Here is a 21,200-nt window from a genome sequence, read left to right on the forward strand (position 1 = left end):
TGAGGAGGCTGAGTCTTAATAATATAATCCAAATGTTTCTCTTTGATACAACTTGTTGGGAAGAATAAAACTAAATGTGTTGCAAACACAATAAAAAATAAAATATAGACTCCAAATTTGAATTGCAATTATCCGCTTTCCTAAAAGGTGCAAAATATCTGTTTACAGACTTCAAATCCATGGTTTTGATCACATGTTGCTTGTATACATCATCCAACTGATGCACAAAAAACACAGATAAGACTCATCAACGGAAGATTCCAACCCTTTTAAAAACAAGCAGCAACCAGATGAGCTGAACAAGCTTTGCACACACACACTAATAGCTACATGTCAACCTTTATCTCAAATAAAAGCAGCTCCGGGTTTAAAGGAGCAGCTTTAAACCAGTAGAGCAAAAGACAAGCTTCTAAACCCCAACGAAGCTGATAGTTTAACAGGTGATGGCAATTAGTTTGTTCTCGACACATCAAAAATAATGAATTTCAACTGATTTCATCAGCTGACTTTAGTTTGTAACAGATATACTGTAATTCATAATGTTGGTTGATAATATATCGCGCGGTACATTTATTCAAAAATACTTTGTCCCAGTCCTAAACATCAATGGTAACAGTAGACGTGAGAAGGAAACTTAAAATAATTTGGCACCAAACCACCTTTGTTGCACTCCGGGCTGCAGGGCCGCACCCGGCGGGGTTCTAGAAACTGCGAAACGTGGTCATGTCCTTGGGCTCCTTGCTGGGGACGCACCAGTCGTCGGCCTCTTGGATCGTCTTGTAGTGTTTCCATGCCGACTTGTTGTACACGGGGAGCCTCTCAATGGACTCTGTGGAGAGCGCCTGGCGAGAAGGTTGGGTCGGAGGAAGTTAAAACGCGGTGTAGATAAAAAACACACACACGCACACACACACACACACACCATGTTCATGCACAACTCAATTACCCGGATGTAGATGACGGCATCCGTTCCGTAACCCTCTAGAGAGTACAGCTTCAGGTCCCCTTGGAAGTAGCGGGCGTAGAGCCGAGAGATGGGCAGGCCGTGGCCGTAGCCGGCCTGGACGCCGTTAAAACAGAGCAGATGGTTTCAGACAATGTGAACAGGAGGAAGGTCTGGAACGAGCTGATGGGCTACTTACCGGCTTGAATGCAGTAACAAAAGCTCCTATAATGAGAAGCCCCCTCTTCAATCCACATACAGCAGGATATACAGATTGGTGCAAAGTGGTGTGTTTTTCTTTATTATTCTCTATTATTTCGAATCACAAAATATATAAAAAAAGAAATATATACTGTATATATTATCACCCAATCTCAACCCCTCACACACACAAACACACTTCACATGTGCTTCTCTATTAAAAAATAATAACGTCTGCTGTCAGTAGAGCTCACGTCGGCCCATGTGACCTCTACCGGGAGCACTGACCAGAGGAGCGGCGCGGGCGCCGTCGCTGCGGGGCCGGGGCGCCGTGGAGTACGTGTAGGTGAACAACCTGTCGATCTTGCGCAGCGGCACGCCTCCCCCCCGATCGCTCACCTGGAGAGCAAACGCACGGGCTTGTTTAGTTTACACTGGTAGGCTTTTCTCTTGAGGAGGGGGGGTGGGGGGGGCAACTGGCTAAAGGCAGCGCGGCTTTACTTTGACGGTCAGATCTTCGGTTCCCAGAGCGACCTGCGCGTGGATGGGAGGATACTCCATGGCGTCCCCGTACAGCTCCATGGTGGCCCGCATGGCGTTCTGCAACCGCGGGGGGGGGGGGGGGGGGGGGTGGAGCACACAGAGAGCAGCGGGACGTCAAACTGTGTCATGTGAGCCGGCTGTCGGGGGTTTAAATAAAAACAGATTCAAACCCTACCTTGAAAAGTTCAAAGACCATGTGGTATAAATGAGAGGGGACGTAGACCACGGTGATGGGTTGGACTGTCGGGGACAAACCGGACGAGCGAACGGTTAGACTCAATATTTATCCATTCCTGAAGGTAATAAGTGCTTGAAATGTGCATCCTTTTCTTTTTTTTACCTTTGAATTCCTCCAGTAGGAGCTCAGGAGAGTTCATGTAGTACCGGTCGCAGAGGTTCCGTGCGTTTTCATAGGCGTCTGCGGGGGAGGAGGGTTGTTTGTATGTTTGTTTTTCAGGGTGGGGCCACGTATGACCACCTCGGTGAGCGCTACGTCATGACACGCTGGTGCTCTCACCTCTGATGACATCGCTGACACTGCAGTTTGGATCAATACTGCCGATCTGTTTGGGATGAGCTGGGTTCACCTTCACATCGCCCCCGAAGAGGAGCGCTGGAGTGAAGACACACTTAAAAAAATCAATTCTCTCCCATTTTTTGTCTTATAAACTGTTTTGTCATTTATTGTTAAAAAGCTGACAGAAGCAAACCAGCTGTTTAAACTAATATCATTTGCCAAAAATGTTGTTTTGTATATATACACGAGCATTTGTTACTAAAATATGCAATTTGATATCAGTGAATATAGTATTTTGTTTGTCACTCATCCAGAAGACGCAGTGCAGGCCATTTAGAGAAGTGTCTACTCACTGTGCTGGTTGAGCAGCATCCTGATGGATATCCTGCTCATGTAGAAACGATCCAGAAAATACTGAACATTCTGGCTGACGATAGGGTCCGTGCCGTGGGTCTCCTTGTACTCCACGACTCCCTGAGCCATGGTGGGAATCACGTCGTTGTGCCGATTTCTGATCCTTATCACTGCTTCTGTGAAACTGAGACGGACCGATTGCCGCCAGATCATCTTCACGAATAGAACAGAACCGTGCAGCGTTTTTTTTCATTCACTTACTCATCTTTGACTTTCTCGTCGCCTGCATTTTTGTCCTTGAACTCAAGGATCTCTTGTAGACTTTGCATGTACCTGCACGTGAAACATCACAATTTATCAAGAAAAGCTACCCGGCATCGGCGTCATTCGAAGGACGATTAGGAGGAAGCCTGCGCACCAGCCCTGGACCAGCCGCACCGATGGAGTCCTCAGCAGGTTGTCTGGCAGCAGGTTGATCTCCTTCATGATATTTGCCAACCGCACCGGTAACTCATGTCGGAGGAACGTGAAGGAGGTTTTCTCACATGCATTTTCTGAGCCTGAAGGGTGTAAACAAAAACAGGCAATGTTATTGTTAAATAATAATAATAATTTTGTACAGTGTAATTTTGCCACGCAGGGCATGCTGAGGCAGTTCAACAGGCCAATGAGGACAAAGTTGCAATTTAATGTTTATGTTATTAGATTTGTACGGCTGTTGCACAAATGTGTGTATGTGTTTGTGTGTGTGTGTGTTTGTGTACAGACTATTACCAAAATCCAGAAACTGCTTCATTGAGAGAGGAGAGGGTGAAAATTTGGAGTAATAGTCGATGTCCTTGCCCACGGACACGCTGCTCCTCAAGAACCTCAAAATCCTCATCGTGGCGGCTCGATTGCTCCGCGGTGCTGTTCGGTTCGTGAATTACTGGCGACATGCACAGTTGCGACACGCAGGTAGTGAGCTAATCTTTGACATTAGCTTCAATGTTGACGTTGGCAGCAGCACGTAAACACGTCAGTGGAATCAACGTTCTGTTACCGGTAGTTTTGGTGGAATTGGTGAATCCATAGTCGTCTTAAAATGTTTACAATTGTCTATTGACAAGTGTAGACTAAATGTAAACACGGGAAGAAGGCTATGCGGGAAGCAGGCGCGCGTCCAGCTAACCCTACAAAGAGTCATGACGGCGTCAAGAGGAGTGGGTATCTTCACACTACGTTAAGATACATTTAGACATTTAGATGATCAAAATAGGATTCTCCTATTGTATAAATGGAAAAGGTACATATTAAATAAAATATATAAAAAAGGATGGACAATGCATTATGGTATATTTACTTAATTAGATATATTTTTGATAGTACAAATGAATTGTATTGTGTACAGTATTTTAGAGAAATTACATTTTGAAAATAATTGGCATTATATGTATGTATGCATATAGTATGTAAAATCATTGCATGGTTAATAATACCAAAATATTAAATTAAATAAACACTATATATTGTTATTAGTTCGTTTTTTCCTTTTCTTTCACGACTCAAATACCCCACAATGGTAACTGTCTTGTTTGAGACTCCGCACTCTTTGTAAAAATACGGGGGAAATTCTCCCATAGTTTGATTTTCAGGCAGCGACTTCTACCGAGTCGCTGCCTACCAACACTTTCAGTTAGAGTCCGTTCACGACTCTGATTGGACATCAGAGCTATCAGTCCTACGAGGGAGGCGGGTGTTGTGCCTCGGCAGACCTGACTTAGGGCTAAATCGCCCGGCCGGTTCCGTGGTCCTAACCGTCATTTCCTTTAGTCGTCTACAGAAATGCCTGTTTAATAACGCGTGAAACTGAGGGCCACGTTTTGTGAAGGATGTTTTGTTAACTTTTTAGTCTCCGTTTGGGTCGACGTAAGGTTTCCAAACCCATGATTGTCTCTATTAACGGCTAACGTCTGGAAAGCCATCGTAGCGAAGAAGTTGATTCCTCGGTTACGTCGCTTGAAGCAGCTCGTATTTGTGACCCGCCAAAAGCCACACAGAAGTTCAGCGAGGAAGTGACCATTTTGTGAGTTATCGTTAGCTGTTTTGATACCGCTTCGCACTGAAGTTCTCTTCCGGCAAACGAAAATGAGTGGCGCTTTCAACTTTGGGCAAGCCAGCACGGGCTTCTCTTTCGGAGCTCAGAAGCCCGCAGTCCCGGGGCCCGGCACGGGCTTCGGGATGTCTAGCGCCGTACCCCCTGCCGCTGGAGGGGGCTTCGCATTTGGCACTCCCACGCAGGCCACCACCGCCCCCAACCCGGCCGGCTCCTTCAGCTTTGGTACCCCAGCAAAGAGCACAGCAGCCGGCGGAGGCTTCTCATTCGGGACCCCCACCAACACATTCGGCATGGTCGCCCCTCAGGCCGCCGCAACAGCAGCAATAGCAGCGGCGCCACAGGGGCTGACTATGGGCACCGCAGCAGCTCCCGCTGCGGGGTCTGGGTTCACTCTGGGATCGGGTTTGTCAGCCCCGACCGCCGCTGTCGCTCCTGCGGGAGGGGGCTTCTCCTTTGGCACGCCGTCTCAAGCTCAACCCCAACTCGCGGTTCAACCCCAACCGGCGGCACCACCACCGACCGCCGCGGCGACGGCGACCACCGGGGCGGGCGGCCTCTCATTCGGAGGGTTCAGCTTCGGAGCGACCAAGGCCCAGGCGACCACCACTGCAGCCCCCGTGGCTGCACCTACTGCTGCCCAGGGAGGAGGCTTCAGCTTTGGCGCCAGTGCCCCGTCCAGCCTCAGCATGGGCATGCAGCCGCAGTCAGCACCCGCTGCCGCGGTGGCGCCAAGTCAGGGTGGAGGATTCGCCTTTGGGATCAAACCCTCGTCCACGCCAGCTCCCCCCGTCTCCACCCAGGCAGCCACAGCTGGGGGCGCGTCGCTCTTCGCTTCACCCATCCCCACAGCCGCCGCTACCGCCACCGCTGCTGCCGCCACCGTTACCGCCTCTTCAACAGGTGCGGGCTTTACTCTGGGTGTAGCTCCGACTTTAGCGGCAAGCACCGCTGCCGCGACCACTGCAGCCCCCGGTGGAGGTCTGTCTTTTATGCTCAAACCCCTGGGGGCAGCTACCTCCGCCTCGGCCCCGGTCCCTGCCCCCACCGCTACGGTAGCAGCAGCAGCAGCCGCCGCCTCAACGGGGGCCGCGACGGCCTTCACGCTGGGGCTCAAGCACTCGACCGCCTCAAGTATCGCGACGGCTTCCACAGCCTCGACGATCTCTGCAGCCGCTGCTCCTCCAGTGATGACGTACGCCCAGCTCGAGGGTCTCATTAACAAGTGGAGTCTGGAGCTGGAGGACCAGGAGAGACATTTCTTGCAGCAGGCCACCCAGGTGAATGCGTGGGACCGCATGCTGGTGGAGAACGGGGAGAAGATCACATCCCTGCACAAGGAGATGGAGAAGGTGAAGCTGGACCAGAGGCGGCTGAACCAGGAGCTGGACTTCATCCTGTCCCAACAGAAGGAGCTGGAGGACCTGCTGTGCCCGCTCGAGGAGTCTGTGAAGGAGCAGAGTGGAACCATCTACATGCAGAACGCGGACGAGGAACGCGAAAGGACGTACAAGCTGGCGGAGAACGTGGACGCCCAGCTGAAGAGGATGTCGCAGGACCTGAAGGAGATCATCGAGCACCTGAACACGTCCAGCGGCCCGGCCGATACCAGTGACCCGGTAAGACCAGGCTCAATTCAAGTGGAACCGTTCTTGACACTTTTGCAGAGTTGGCGTATATTGTCTCGCATTTAAATTAACGTTCAAATCTTTTGTTTTGTTATTTTCAGCTTCAGCAGATCTGCAAAATTCTCAACACCCACATGGATTCACTTCAGTGGATCGATCAGAACTCTGTTCTCCTCCAGAGAAGAGTGGAAGAAGTGTCTAAATTGTGTGACAACCAGCGCAAGGAGCAGGAGAAAACCTTTCGTCTGACATTTGACTGATCTGGAATACATTTGTAAACATGTATATTGACTAAAGAGGGAAGTCTTTTTAGTGGGTTTAGATATTTTAAATGCAAAACAACAAACATTCACAATTCCTGTTTAGTCCTGTTATTCAGCTCAGCCGTTTGGTTGCATAAAGCTCGACCTTTCCAATGCAATAGTGTTTATAGTGAAGCAATCAATCTGTTCCCATGTAAATGCTGTGGTTGTTCTAAATAATTTGATTAAATGCATCAAATAGATAAGGCTCTATATTCTTGTATAGCAAATAAGAATCGCTGCCGTGTTTCTCAGCGGCCACGTTTGAACTGCACAGGTAGACCTCTGTGTGATGCTTGGTCAACAGACAGAAAATGCAACAACTTCTTGGATTATAACCTTTGTAACAAAAAGCTCATCTGTAGATTTAGCTTCTCTTTCTGGGTTTTGACTGATCAAGCAAACCGTTGTGTAATTGGTGTAAGAAACTGAAGATTATAAAAATTAGGTGAAGCCCTATCTTTTTGTTAAGGATTATACCTCTGATGGCAGTGAACGCAAACTAGCATTCATTGTTTAAACCTTTTATTACACAAATCAAGTCATTGACATTGAATTTCTCTAAAACATAACATTGCATTTTCTGTTGACCGTCTTCCCTTGGGACTCCTTACACGGCACAAACAATCTTTCTCAGTGGTCGCCTAACGTACAGCAGATGCTGCCTTAAATGAGCAGATGTGCTCATTTATCTTGCATAGAAACAGTAACACTACGTTAACCCTAACCCGGAAGAAAAAAAAACTCTTTGGCTGCATGAAATTATTTTCTCATCAAAAAATAAATATACAGTGTGTGCAGAAGGATTTAAATATATACAAAACGTACAAAAACAATGTCATGTGTTCAGTGTAAACAATTCAAAGACAGGAACTCAACAGATCCCTAGTGATCCGAAGTGAAGAAGAAAAAGCAAAGTCCTTCCTGTTTGTGGCTTGAGATTTAAAAGCAGTTTGCAAACAATCATTTCGCCCGTGAGACGAGTCACGAGTAACTTTCGCTGTCCATCCAATTCGTCATCCACTGCTTCTTATCAAAGGGATCGAGCTTGACGTTCCCGTCCTGGCAGTCGGGGGAGTCCTTCCTGATCCGCACTGCGTGGTAACGCGGGACGCTGTCGTCTCGCTTGGAGCGTTTGAAGAATCCACACTGGGGAAGGGAATACTGCGGTTAATGAAACCAGGCGCGCCAAACAGCGAGAGGAGACAGATGAGTGTGGAGCATGCGGAGCGGTTTTTAATGGGACGCTTCGAACAGCCAAGCAGCAACAATGTCAGCCAAGGCACCGGCAGAGCGGAACAATTACCTAGAGATTAAATCAGTAGTATTATGCCTGTTGGTAAGAAAATACGATCTTAAAACGATTTTTTAAGACACAATATTCAGAGACACATATTGCACGAATAGCAGGAGCCTTAAGCACTTCAACATTTTTAGTTTGTTTTGATGTGAATTTCATACGGCTTCGTCCGCTAAGTACAATATGTGTCTGATTGAATATTTCTGCACAGAGTCAGCTGGGGAAGGGGGGTCATTAGTCACAGCGGGGGGGGGGGGTCACACTCCATGCTGGCAGCTGCCATTTACCCCCGATCAGAGCAAAGCTCAGGCCTCAGCAGAGAGCTTGTCTTTGTCAGAGGGCTGAACGTGGATCTCGGCCTTCTGATACGCAGCATCGTATTGGTCTTGTGACGGCCTCTTGAAGAATCCGCACTGATGGGGGGGGGGGGGGGGAGCAAGTGGTGAAGTGTTTAGAGGGACATGGTGATTCAATAGCTGGAGTGATTTCTACCACCAAAGCAACCGGAGAAGATGCATTTTGTTGGCGTGATACTTAATCGGGAATCAGCTCTCTCGTGTCTCGTACAGTTCACAGACGGCACCTTTTCTGATCTAACGGTTCAATGGCTGTATCTCACCTTCCAGAGCAGAAACACCAACAAAGCCAGGATCAAGACGCCTGCGAGCACGGCCACCAGTATGATCCACCAGGGAACTCCAGTGTGCTGCGCCACTGCACCTTCAGGGGACACGGCCACCGTCACCTGCAGCCGCAAACACCCCCGGGGCGAGGGAAAGACCAGGTGAGCCGTGACCGAGACAACACGTGAATAAGATGTTTTCGGTAGATGTGGAAGGTGCTTACATCCGTGTGGGGAGTTCTCAGGATCATGTTCTTAGCCCCCGTGTGGAGGACGAGGGAGGCCTTCACCACGATGTGCAGGTTTGGGGTGGAGGCGAAATCCTGTGTGAAAACCACCCCCCCAAAAAAAGCCGGTGAGGTGAGACAGTTGAGGCAGATCCCGGATGAGACCCACGAGGACACATGAAAAGACCGCGCGTCACCTCAATAAAGGTCGAGTTCCACAGACGGGACCTGAGTTCCAGTGATGTTCCGTCGAGGCCCTGTAGGGGGCACTTGAGCACCACGCATCCGATCTCACTGTCACATGTCTGAGGAGGAGAGAGAGTCCGTTACTGAGTACATCCACACCGTGATAAACTGTGTTGGAGGACATATCTAGTTATTTTATCACAAAAATGTATTGTTGGTTTGTAAAAAACAAATCTTTAAATGCAACAGTCCAAACCTCAATTTTAGTAGAATTGAATTGAAAACATTTGAATGGACAACCAGCTAATTTACACACAAACATCAAGATACTTTTTTTTAGATAATTCCCTCTGCATACTCAGCTGTACTTACTGTTGTTGTTATGTATACATTTATAACGTTACAACCCATAAGCTCATGTTTCGTATGCAAAAATCTTACAAAGAAACTATAGGCATGTAGAGAACTCTTAATGCAGCTTGAGTATCTCCTCTTGCTTGAGTACATGTAGCATCCCACTCAATACTACATACAAAGACTCACCAACACCTTCTTCTTGTCGGACAGCGACGACATTCTGCCAACAGTCTTTCTCTCTCCAATTTCCCGCCTTGTTCTGGACGCGGAGGCCTCCTGGAAGAACAATCCTTCCCATTAATTCAAAGTGGAGCCAAACGTCAGGCCAAAGTAGATGGAAGGAGAGGTTCAGAAACACTACCTGGATGTGTTGGAGGGAGTTGATTTCAGACTCAGGAGAGCAGCGGACGTCCTCGGGCCCTGCAGCGGTGATCTTCACCAGGTACAGGAGCCATTTACCGTCTTTGCTCCATTTGGGCCACTGGATGTGAAGTGAGGCTTTGACAGAAGGCGTCAAAGACTTCCACAGATTGTTTATCTGAAGGAGAAATCAACATGGTGTGATTTCCAAGACTTTGACGGCAGTGAATTTGAAAATAGAAAAGTTAAAACTTACTCTGAATGTGTAAGTAATCAAACTTCCAATCTCTTCTTCTGTCTTCATGGCACTTTCCCCTCTCACGACACCTCCAAAGGAAACCTGGTTCGAGCTGGCTTCCCTGGTGAAGAGAAGGAAATTGATTAGTTTACATACCTCTGGAGCTACTTCATCTGTAGTCAAACATTAGCTGGATACACTTACCCACTGACTGACAACGGCAATTCAATGATTACTTTAGCCTTCACTTTAACAGGGGCGATGTCTTCTTGCACACTTGTCCTGCAAGAAAAGAAAATACACCAATGTAGTGCATTCATTTTATTGATGTTAATGTAAACTTATGTGAAAATACGGTTATCAGTAATACTTACGTTTGGAGCTGCAGGGTGATGTCAATCTTGTTAGTGTCGAGAGTCATGCCCACAGTGCTGAGGATGATGTAAAATGTAGCCTGGTGCAAAGAAGGAGGGGGGGGGGGAAGCCATCTCTCACATTTGAAATACAACGACTAGGTGTGAGGATAAACATGGGAAACTGATCCGTACCTTTGAGTCTCTCTTAAAAGGATTTCCCAGCTCGCAGTCTGCCTGAGAGCCGTTCACATTGGCTGTACAGATGATTGGCTTTTCCACCTGGGAAACAGCATGTCGTACAAAATATCCCACATCCGGTCAGACAGCATGCGGAGTAGAGTGGAGTGTGATTTATTTTAGTGTCATTTCACTATTTCACTAGCTAACGCTTTTCAATCGGCCGAAACTGAAATTTTAGATGAATTAACATCCTCATATTTCTTCACCCTCCCCTAAAGGCCTGCTTGTCTCTTTCAAATAAGTGACGCAGTTACATACACTGTATAGCTACATTTTGACAAAGCTCATTGTATTTACTATTACTATTCTTTTTTTTACCGTTTTCTCATGCGAGCGGACCCCAGAATAAGACAGCGTGTCCGGGAACGTCCCCACCAGCTTTGCCTCGTAAGCATCATCTTCGTTCATGTTGCTGATCGTCACTCGCAGAGCCAAGTCCTTCCTCTCGTAACTCAGATGGAAAACCGGGACCCTGTTACTCCTGCAGGTAAAGACCTCGCTGGTATGTAATATATGCAACCGTTCCCAACGGACATTGAGCACCACACGTGACACTAGAGCGAATGTAACTTTAGAGAAGCTGAGTGAAACTCCTCTCTTAACTATGGTTGATGGAGAACAACATTGTTCAATTTGAGCTCATTTTCCGATCCCGTTCTACTCACATGGGCAGTGGGGAGTACACGTCCAGGTTGCTTTGTTTGTAGTACAGCTTGTACTCCATCTTCAGGTTACTCCGGCAAACATGATCCCTTCCACATCCCTCTTTCACAAAGTTCACCTGCGGCGACCACGAGCGACAACGGAAGCGCGTAAAAACCTTTTCTCCTTCATTGACCCGTAAAAAAACGAAATGTTGTCGTCCAAATGGTTACCTGAATGACGTCTTTGCTTGGTTGAGAGGAGTCTAATATGGGCATCAGCTGCGAGAGGCCGTTCCTCGCCTTGTGTGGTTTGGTCCCCGCGATGTCTGCAGACACCTCGATGGGGACGCTGCGCATCTTGTCCCTGATGTTGTCCTGTGCAAATCAGTCACCTTAGAAAGCTATTTGTCTCTGCAGTTCTAGTGTACGCAGTGTGCAGTCGGTGTCGCGGCTGGCTCCTGATTGGCTCTCCTCGGGGGGAGGTTTTGGGGTTTTAAAGTGGAATTGTTTCATATGCAACTCCAAAAAACAATTAGACAATGGAAAGTGTTGTACGTCGGCCTCACTTTTAGTTTGGCGGTCATCTTGATGCAGGACTTCTGGTTTTGGCCGCGGAGGTCCAAGGTGCCGTTCAGCTGGTAGTCTGTCTCGGTGCGGGGGTTGTTGAGGAACGTCACTCTGGAGGTCAGCCCGTGTTTCCTGCGATCTCCGTCCGCCTCGATGGAGTAGCCGATAGCTGCAAGTGAAGAGGGAGGTGTAAAAATAAATCAAATAAAGAACCGTTCTTTCTTTAATTGTAAAAGGAGATTTATCTTCTCAGCATTTAGCTTACTTAGTCTGGGGTTGTAAGACGCCGTGTTTGACTTCCAGGTGAAGCACGCTTCCACCGCGAAGCTATTGACAGGACGAGGTTTGGTCTTTTAACAACGACGCAGGGCACTTATGACCATGACTGTCTGTTCAAGGGCAAGAATGTTAGAGCACCTACCAAATGCTTTGACCACAGGTTTTGGTTGTAAGGTCTATTTCCTTTGGCGATATTTTGACGTCCCTCCTGATGCTAACGACAGGCCGTGACCTGAAGAAAGGGTTGTTAAATGAAGTCGCGGTGTTTGAACAGACTGATAAAGGGCAAAAATGACCTGTAGATCAGAGCTGTGTCCGACAGGGAGCCCACGGCCACATCTGGATACGAGTTACTGTCCAAGTCCATGTTCCCTGCCAGGGAATATCCAAAGAGCCGCGTGTTGTGCGCTTTTCCTGAAAGGATCTGTAATTAAAGGAAAAAATGACCTACGCTTATTCATGAAATAACAAAAACGTTGAAGTCAGGAGTGTGTGAGTCATTTAGTGTCAGGAGCCAAGTACATCTCTACTAATGACTAATGTTTAATAGATCATCACAGGGAGAAGCTGTTATTGTGAGTCCGCGCCAACAGGACGTTTCAAGCCTGGAACAATTGCACAAGTTTCGGAGCCACTTTGGAGCAGCAGGAAATGTGCTGCGAACACAAGACTAAAAAAAATGATCAGCTTTCAAACCCTGGTGGATGAAGTACTTGATCCTGTGTTAACATGAACATCTGGACTACGGCCACTTGGCACAAATCTCCAGGGAGCTGACCTGTGCAGGGCCGGTTTGGATCCCCAGTGCAGAGCCGTGGTATATGAAGACTTTCCCTGCGCCGCCGTCAGCATAAGGAGCTCCAATGGCGATGTCTGCGTGACAAAGAAAGCCCTTGATGTGACCCAGACTGATGAGAGAAACAGAAATAAGCTGCCAAAAGTCACCGCAAATGACCTTCGTACGAGTCTTGATTGACGTCTCCGATGTTTTCCACGGCCAGTCCAAACATGGAGTCCTTGGTCCCGTTGAGACGGACAGGTGTGGTCTGTTCCCACCTTCCTGCCTGGTTGACGTAGACGTAAACAGCGCCTCCGACGTCTCCGTCCTTCACGTAGAACTGGGGGGCTCCCACGACGATGTCTTGCCATCTGAGACAAAAAAGGGAGGTCATTGTCTACAAGTCTCGTGCAGAAAATTAGCCACATTAGAAGCTTAAAAGATATCGCCATCGAGTGGCTTTTACAGAAGCTTCTCCGATAACACAAATGATCTGTTCACTGGAGCAGAAATAGAGACGGGGGAAACCCTCCGTACCCGTCAGCGTTCAGGTCAACCACGGCCACGTCGTAGCCAAACGAGGACGCCAGTCCCGGCCCGTGCAGCGTGTGCTCCACCACCAGCCTGGAGGAGGTTTCGCTCTTCTTCTTCAACAGGACCACAGCTCCGCTGTGATTGGCTCTGGGAGCTCCAGCCACCACCGTCAGGCCTCCGCCCCTCGTGATGCCGTGTCCCGAATCGAGGGAGAATCCTGAAGTGTGGCACGCGGCGTGGATTTCTCATTGTTACACGGAAGAGAATTTTTAACCTGTGGTTTCTTCCTAATTTGTAACACTGAGGAGTTCAGAGGGCAGATTGATTAATGATGTAGTCGCCGTAATCTCTATGCAGTCGCCCTGACAAACCACTTGGAGTCACTAGAGTAGCATCGATGACTGAAGAGGATGTTTAATGCAATGGTTCCACAGCGGTTACCAGATGGAAAAACTCAAAAAAAGGTCTATGTGAACCTAAGCTGCATGTTGGCTGCAAACGTGATATTAATTTCAGGTGTGAAGATTAGATAATACCCCTTTGGCCCCAAATTGCCATGGTAACTTCTTCTGCTGGCGTGAATGTATATAATGAAGATACAAATTACTATACATTTCAATACGCATTTCCAACGAAAACTGAACATTATAAAGGTTTGAAAGGTAGAACTAACGGCAGACCCGCAGGGTTGTTACGGTGGGCCGAAACAATGTGACAATTAACTAATGGCATTAACAATGGCTCAGTTCCAGCAGTTACTACAATGAGTTAGCTGCTCTGGGAACCGTCTATTCAACTTTCTCCTCCCTCCAAATGTCCCCTCTGATCATCTCTGTTCAGCAGCAGTAACACAGTGAACCAACAGCGTGCGGGTCATCTCTGCAGTGTGTGTCCAAACGCACCCAGGTAGCTGTTGGCGGGCACAGGCACGAGCTCCTCTCCAACTTCATACGGGCCGTCGTCATACATCTCCATCTCTATCAAAGTGTTGTTCTTTTGCTCCACTCGAACGATGCCTGCAGAAAACACATCCCCCGCCCCGCAAATAATACATCACTTATTTCACGAGGACCTTCATTCTCCCAGTAAAACGTGTGTGTGTGTGTGTTAGTTAGTGACCTTTCCAGTTGTACGCTCCCGGTGCCCCAAACACCACGTAATGGTAGTCCTTGGTAAAGGTGGCGGCCAAACCTTGTTGGCAAGATCCAAACATTTCGTGGCCTCTGCGTCTGCCCTTGCAGAAGTTCCAGTTCCCTCCGTCCTCGTCGGAGTGCGGGTCGATGGTCAGGTCCTGGCTCAGGACGTAACAGCGCCCCGTGATGTCCCTGTACTCCAGGGGCGTGTTCACATACAAGCGCTTCTGGTAGCGATGAGCACAAGTCTGAAAACGCAAAAAAAAAAAAACACACTTGAGTTCGACACACAGCCGATGAGAGCGGGGCTGGAACGAACGGGAACGTTGGGTCGGATGCTCGGGTTCACTCACCACGATCTTTCCCCCGGGTCCCTGGCTCTGAACCGTCACCCCCATCCACTGGTTCTCCTTGTTCTCAACACTTACGTCCTCTTTCAAAAGAATGGCAACACGAGACAACCGTGTTAAGCCTTGATCTTGTAAGTGTGATACACGAGGAAACAGCACAGTGTGTACACACACACAGACAGACAGATGACTCACCTTCATTATCAAATTCGACACGCTCACAATTGGGAGACTGAGTCATTTCACATTTATAAAGGCCTCCTGTGATGTTGGCTGTCTGTTTCCCCAAAGCTCGGGCTCTGGGCGCTCCAATCAATAGCCTGGAGAGAAAAAAAAACAATGTTATCTAACAATCATGTCCTGAAGCAAACCCAGTTTTTCTGAAGTAGCTACCTGCTGCACCTTCACTAAGTCATTCTCTACTATGACAGCATGACACTTGCATTCATTCTTCCCTTTATTTTGGAAAACTCGATTGTAACTGCTGTCGGCAGGGCGATTGGCTTTACGTCTTAATTCAACCATCTGAATCGCCAAATATGGGGAAAAAACTGTCAGGAAAAGGTATCAAACAGACAATCGACAATACAGGCGGACCTTTGTTTCACAAACAAGGGTCGGATGGTCAAAGCCGTCTCACATCCCCTCCTTTTATCTTTCTTGCTCGCTGTTTCCTGTCTGTATTTGTCATCAACAGACTCATAATGACAACACGAACCCAGCTCCCCTTTAGCCAGTATAATGTCTATTCACCACTTCTCTCTATTAGAGTCTAGAATGCTATCCAACGTAATAACTTGAAACAGAATTATGTTTTACGAAGAGATGAGGGAGAAAAGAACGCTTGCGAAACAACGAGCCGTTATAGTTTGTAATAAGAACCACACATTCTGAACGGCACAGTACACCAGTGTCCTCTCATCCTTAAATAAGGTTGAATAAGCGGTGAAGCAGACCATGTTCAATTCAGCAGCCTCGTGAACACAATTAGACACGTGAAATGTGTTGAGTTCATCCTACATACCGAGGAGTTCTCCCTTAAAAAGAAAGCCCACTTGTTGATGAAATGATCTCATATGAGACAACATTTCAATTTTCACAACTCGGTTCTTAGCTTTCGAAGTTGAACTTCTTAATTTCGGCGACATCTTGTTGTCTATCTTGTCGGCAGCTGATCGTAAGCACATCAACTTTTTTTTTCGTGTAGCATCGATACACAGCTCCCACGAAAATTCAGACATGTTCGCTACTATCTTTTCTTGGTAACTGTTTAAACAAGTGGGTCCTTTGTTTTGGTCGGCTCCAATGACGACTGTCCCTGTCACACTTAGTAGCTGGATGGCAAATAGAGCTAATGTAATTTAACTCTGTGAGTTGGTTAAAAACATTATTTGTATCTTTCCAACTGGCGCTCGACAGTCAGAACCTACGTGCTTAATTATTATGCATATCCATGTCTAAAAACTCACCTGTATCACTAAACTTTAACAAACCATTTCAGGAATGTGACCCGAATAATGACTCGTTACCTCAATTGTTCAACCTAGAACCAAAATCTAATGAGGCAACGTAAGATTATTCACACAAGCATAGTTAGTGTAGTGTGGTACTACTCAAATACAAGTGTTTTCTTTGATTTCCTTTAATGTGACGGTGAAGATCAGGTCACGGAGTAGCTACGCTGCCACGTGTGAGCGGACCGGACTCCTTACTTTCTACTTTGTAGGCATTTTGTCAATAGACTGAGAGGAAATCCTCTCCGCCCTTTGACTCTTCCCTCGGTGACCTATTGATCCATCCGCTACACGAGGGCTCTTCTGACTGACGTGAGACCGAAGACCAAATCCTCTCCTCAAACGAAACCCAGTGTCATGTAAATATAAACAAGTCTTTACAAAGTTGGCTTTAGTTGAACACTTTTAGCCCTGAGAGAACTCGGGAAACATTTTACAATTTAGTTGGATTACATTACATTTAAAGTAACAATCGATTAGTTAATTTATTTAAATTAAATCGCAATTTGGTCAAACTGTTATGCTTTTCTTTGTAATAAGCTGGAGACATAAGTTGCCTGTTTGGAGAATTTCAAAGAGAAGTATTTTACTAATTTCATCTGAAAAAATAAAAAGATGAATCAAGATAATCAGCAGATTGTAGTAATTGTTCATTCTTAGTTCTTAGTTGTTTAATCGATTGTTTTGGCCTTTCCTTATTAAATAAGTTCTTCGTTTGATGCCTAATGACTTTTTTTTTATTTTTAACTTGTGTGCACATCTCTGGTAAACAAAAGATTTAAAGTTGCTTTTGTGAGATTATGTGGAACAACCCAGTTTTACAGATCGGTTGATGAAAATCAATAATAAAGAGTCGACCAAAAGTCTGGTAGATTTCACGTTTCGTGCAGGAAAAAAAAAAAAAGCAGATTCATGAAGAGTTAGTAACACGGGTTGAAAATAAAACTAACAGAACAGCTTCTCTGAAAAGTGTCAGTTTGCAGAATGTGGCAAGTAGCTGAGGGCCAACATTGACGTTTACATGCAACGCGCCCGATAGCAGACGCAAGCCTTTCACTTTGAGTCAAAAGACGAGGTGTCTGTACTTCATTTAACTTTTTGAAGCAGAAATCGCTGCAATGTTCATTCGTGACGACAACGTGAGGATGCAGCTATGGATTCGTCAAAAACATCTGACTCTCTTGACGTGGGTGTGATGTATTCTTTACTCTAGACAGGGCTCAGCAACAGCCCCCCCCCCACACATCATGCAGCGTGTGTCTACCAGTGTAGATGGAGATGCACACAGCGACTGGTGTGGGTTTACAGAGTGGTCTCACTGGTGTTTGTGAACAGATGTGGTCCGGGGCCCTCACAGCTGTGCACTCAAAGCTGCAGGGACTACTGCAGCTGTTTCAGTTTCACACACACACACACACACACACACTTTGATTGCTGCGGATCTCTGGAAACACATCACAGAAGCAACATGAATATTCACTACGGGTACGAACTTTAAGTAAAGAATCAAGTTTAAAAACAAACGACGCCCATTTTATCTGCAACAAGCAACACAATCTGTTCGGAGCTGGAATGTCTCGACTGATGCTTTTAATTGATCAGGTTACATATGCACAGATGGTGTTGATGCACGTCCAGAAAAAAGACATTTGGCTTCCTTCAGAGGATGTCATACCCACATCATTAACCCAACACATTATTCATGGGGGAGGCGTTCAGTTGCTCTTTTGCACATTGCTCATATCTCATGTTAAAAAAAGACCTTGTTTCTTAAACCCAATCACAAACCGACGTGAGGCCCAATAAACACCACGAGAAGCAGGCTTTTGATTTCAATGAAGCCATTAGAGAATGCATTTAAAATCCCTGTAATCAACAAAATATACAATGTTTCTAAATGCAGTAAAGTGGGGTCCGTTTGAGTTCGGCTCTGAAGGGATGAAGCGTCCGTTGGGTTTTTACATTAGAGGAATCGAACCGATCGGCCAAACGTATTCAGCGTTTAGAAAGGACTTCTCTCAATGTAATACATCGCGTTAATATACGCAGTTGGCTTTCACAGCCAGGAACATCTTTGATTAAGAACCAACGAGAATGAAAGAAGCAGAAGGAAAAGTCATGGTTTTACTGAAGGCAACGTGATGCCTTTGAAGCACTTCCAACCCCCCCCCCCCCCCCCCCCCCCTGTTTGGAAGCCTCCCCAAGTAAGCGAGGTGGATCTTCACTCTCCTCTTGGCTGAAAACCACATATCAGGCCAGTGTCACATTTCAAGCCTTTGTTTGTCCAACAAATATGACTTTCCTTTAGCACGCATCAACCCCGATGAATGTTAACGGGCCTGTTTTCAGGAAGCCGGAAGAATCATTTTTAAGCTAAAAATAAAGAAATTACAGCTTTAGGCTATTCTGACACTATCCTCATGACACCATGTGCTGGCCTTTGCAAAAAGGTCAGAACACTTGTTAGATAAAATTCCACAAGTTCAGCCAAATCTATGAGACATCTCTCCACACAAGTTTTCTCTTCTTAAAGATTTCAGTGGATTGCACTCCTTAGTAGTAAACTCGACATTTTGAATTAGTCCAATTTATTTCAAAAGGTACTTGTTGATTTAACTAAAAAAATGTGTTGGGACAACACGTTAGAAGTTGGGCTTTGCAGAGAGCACGGCCTGTTATCAGGGCTCCTTATCCGAGCTCTCTTGTCTCTCAACATGCTGCTGCAGGTCCCGGGGCCTGCTGCATGCTGCATGCAGCCCCCCCCCCCCCCCCCCCCCAGATAACCCTGTGTGGGAGGCTGCTCAGGCTTACTGCATCTAAGGGTTCCGTGCCCCCCCTCGGGGCAGGCCGAAGGGGAACTATCTACTGTAATGCACACAGGAAGGCATCATCTGCAATCCTGTGAAGGCTTGCACCCAATTCAGCTGAGAACTTGTGGGCCCTGATTAGTTTGTGCACGGATGCAACAGCGTGTCAGTCAACTGGCCCGTAAACCCTCCCTGAAGTCATCCATTCGCAGTACTTTTCTTCAAAGAAACTCCACGGATAAAACCGTGAGAATAAACCTGCTGAGTCCTCACTGTTTTACAGAGAACCCCAACAAGCACCACTCAAACAGTGAATCCTTTACACTGAATACTTCTATCTTGGGCTGAAACCAACCATTTCATGATTTCTACTATAGTGCACTTGTGTCAGACACTTAACTAGATGCTTGTTTGAGTCAAAAGATGCTCCATTTAAATCGTATCAAAATAAGTTAAAACAGGAAATCCCTACATGCGAACCAGAGAACCTTCGTCTTGACAATTACACTAAAACGATCCATCGATTATCCAAACAGCCGATCAATCAAACAACAGCCACAGCTCTCCTCTCAGTTCGACCTTACAGGCACATTTGCATCACAGTTGTAACCATTGTTTATTCACCTGTTGTCTGTAGACTCGTTACCATTTTATATCCAAAGCCCCATGGGGAGACTGCTATTGAGAATAAGAACAAAAAAAAAAACCAGAGAGGAAACACTGTGGGTGCTCTAGTGGAAAATGACTGGAGTAGTTTGTGCAGGTTGCATCTTCCCTGAAATGGAAATCAGTTAGTCCTAAAAAAAAGTCAGAATCCCTCATGTTTTATACACATGCTTTTCTAGTTCAGACTAAGACATGATGAGAAGGATCTTGCGGTTGAAGTTGAGACTTCCCGCGTCAGGTGCACGTTTTTGAGCCCAGAGGAAAGCCAACAGAGCGGTAAAGGTGCTCTGGGGAAAGACGCCACTCACATTCTTTTATCCGGGTTGAGCTGCCGGTGCATGGCGAGGGAGAACCCGAACAGGCTGCCCGGCTCTCCGTCCTTCCTGATGACGTGAGCGGTGTCCAGGTTGAACGCGAGCACCAGCGTCGGCTCCAGAAAGTGAGAAAAAAATAGGAGAGCGACACACACAGCGGCGGCGGCGGCTCTTCCCGGCTGCGGCGGCGGCATCTTTTGAGGCGCCGTCCAGGTGAGCGCAGTAGTCCGAAGGTATCGAGCCCGCTGACCCCGCTGCTCCTCTGCGCTCTGCCCGCTGCCTTCTGACCGGAGACGGCCGCTGGTTGAGCTTGCGGCGCTGCTGCTCCGCAGCGCCCCCTGCGGCCGTCAGCGGACACTACTGTTGAGGGAAGTTTTATTTTATGATACTGTATACTGTATATATTTGAGGTTTGTTTACCAATCGCAAAACGACGACGATTAGGTTACGCATTTCTACGTGTTGTATATTGGATTCTCATGTACTGTTTGACCCGGCATTAAGCAATTACATTTTTACATTTCATCTTCATATTTAATAACATGTGGATTGGTTTTAAGCGTGTTTGTTTTGACTCGATGTGTATTGTTTGCGGACCCCCTTGTTTCAAATCTTCTAGAAAAGGCAATCTATATACAAATAATCTATTTGAATTAAACTGAACTATTTAATCTATCTCAATTGATTCATGTATTAATCTTAAAAAAGTAAAATAACATTTCTTCTCAACAAACCAATAATCCAGATTTTTTTCTGCCTTTGCTCAATAAATCACCCTCATGTACTGCTGCTGGTTCAAATTTGAAATACTATTTATCTATTCATTCAGCGATGTTTCAGAGACACTGGAATAAAATGGAACAAACTGAATATCAAAATCTGATCTTAACTGGATGTTTATTGCATATCATCATTTCAATTTTTGAAGTTTTCTCATTTCCGTTCTAAACACCTGATTCAACGAGTAAAACAAAATAGAATTGAACCAAACTTCGTATTTTGACATAATAGAGTAGCTTCTAAAATGTCTGTATTCATCTGTCATACATTATAGACTTTACTTGTTATATAAAAGAAGACAAATAACACCAAAGGTCACACTAATTCAAGTTGTTTCGCTAGAGTTGGTTAAACTGCAAGTTTTT

At 46.4% G+C, this 21,200-nt stretch overlaps 3 protein-coding genes across 4 annotated transcripts; 1 reads left to right on the top strand and 2 right to left on the bottom strand.

Moving 5' to 3' along the window:
- Nucleotides 1-633: 633 nt before the first annotated feature.
- Nucleotides 634-3,756, bottom strand: pdk1 (pyruvate dehydrogenase kinase, isozyme 1). Its single transcript, XM_037488447.2, has 11 exons — nt 3,333-3,756; nt 2,977-3,118; nt 2,820-2,891; nt 2,558-2,742; nt 2,205-2,300; nt 2,028-2,105; nt 1,863-1,927; nt 1,646-1,744; nt 1,433-1,543; nt 947-1,060; nt 634-842 (listed from the first exon to the last, which is right to left on the bottom strand). The coding sequence occupies exons 1-11, from the start codon at nt 3,439-3,441 to the stop codon at nt 702-704; spliced, it is 1,212 nt and encodes a 403-aa protein (XP_037344344.2). The 5' UTR covers nt 3,442-3,756; the 3' UTR covers nt 634-701.
- A 491-nt stretch (nt 3,757-4,247) lies between these two features.
- On the top strand, nt 4,248-6,880 carry nup62l (nucleoporin 62 like). The gene is made up of 2 exons (XM_037488444.2): nt 4,248-6,272; nt 6,383-6,880. The coding sequence occupies exons 1-2, from the start codon at nt 4,686-4,688 to the stop codon at nt 6,539-6,541; spliced, it is 1,746 nt and encodes a 581-aa protein (XP_037344341.2). The 5' UTR covers nt 4,248-4,685; the 3' UTR covers nt 6,542-6,880.
- A 211-nt stretch (nt 6,881-7,091) lies between these two features.
- Nucleotides 7,092-20,349, bottom strand: itga6a (integrin, alpha 6a). 2 transcript variants are annotated; one of them, XM_037488437.2, is made up of 26 exons: nt 20,050-20,349; nt 14,950-15,074; nt 14,758-14,837; nt 14,391-14,652; nt 14,174-14,287; nt 13,275-13,488; nt 12,915-13,108; nt 12,738-12,832; nt 12,256-12,383; nt 12,102-12,191; nt 11,946-12,007; nt 11,680-11,849; nt 11,345-11,488; nt 11,135-11,250; nt 10,788-10,950; nt 10,422-10,508; nt 10,248-10,327; nt 10,078-10,155; nt 9,892-9,994; nt 9,637-9,813; nt 9,462-9,551; nt 8,930-9,037; nt 8,730-8,828; nt 8,503-8,628; nt 8,171-8,296; nt 7,594-7,732 (listed from the first exon to the last, which is right to left on the bottom strand). In XM_037488437.2, exons 1-25 carry the CDS (start codon nt 20,247-20,249, stop codon nt 8,189-8,191), a joined length of 3,213 nt encoding a protein of 1,070 aa, XP_037344334.2. In that variant the 5' UTR covers nt 20,250-20,349; the 3' UTR covers nt 7,594-7,732; nt 8,171-8,188. The 2 variants fall into 2 exon arrangements, with proteins under 2 accessions (XP_037344332.2, XP_037344334.2); XM_037488435.2 differs by lacking the exon at nt 8,171-8,296 and having other exon boundaries at nt 7,092-7,732.
- Nucleotides 20,350-21,200: the final 851 nt, after the last annotated feature.

The sequence above is a fragment of the Pungitius pungitius genome, chromosome 10, assembly GCF_949316345.1.
Source record: "Pungitius pungitius chromosome 10, fPunPun2.1, whole genome shotgun sequence".
Lineage (NCBI taxonomy): Eukaryota > Metazoa > Chordata > Actinopteri > Perciformes > Gasterosteidae > Pungitius > Pungitius pungitius.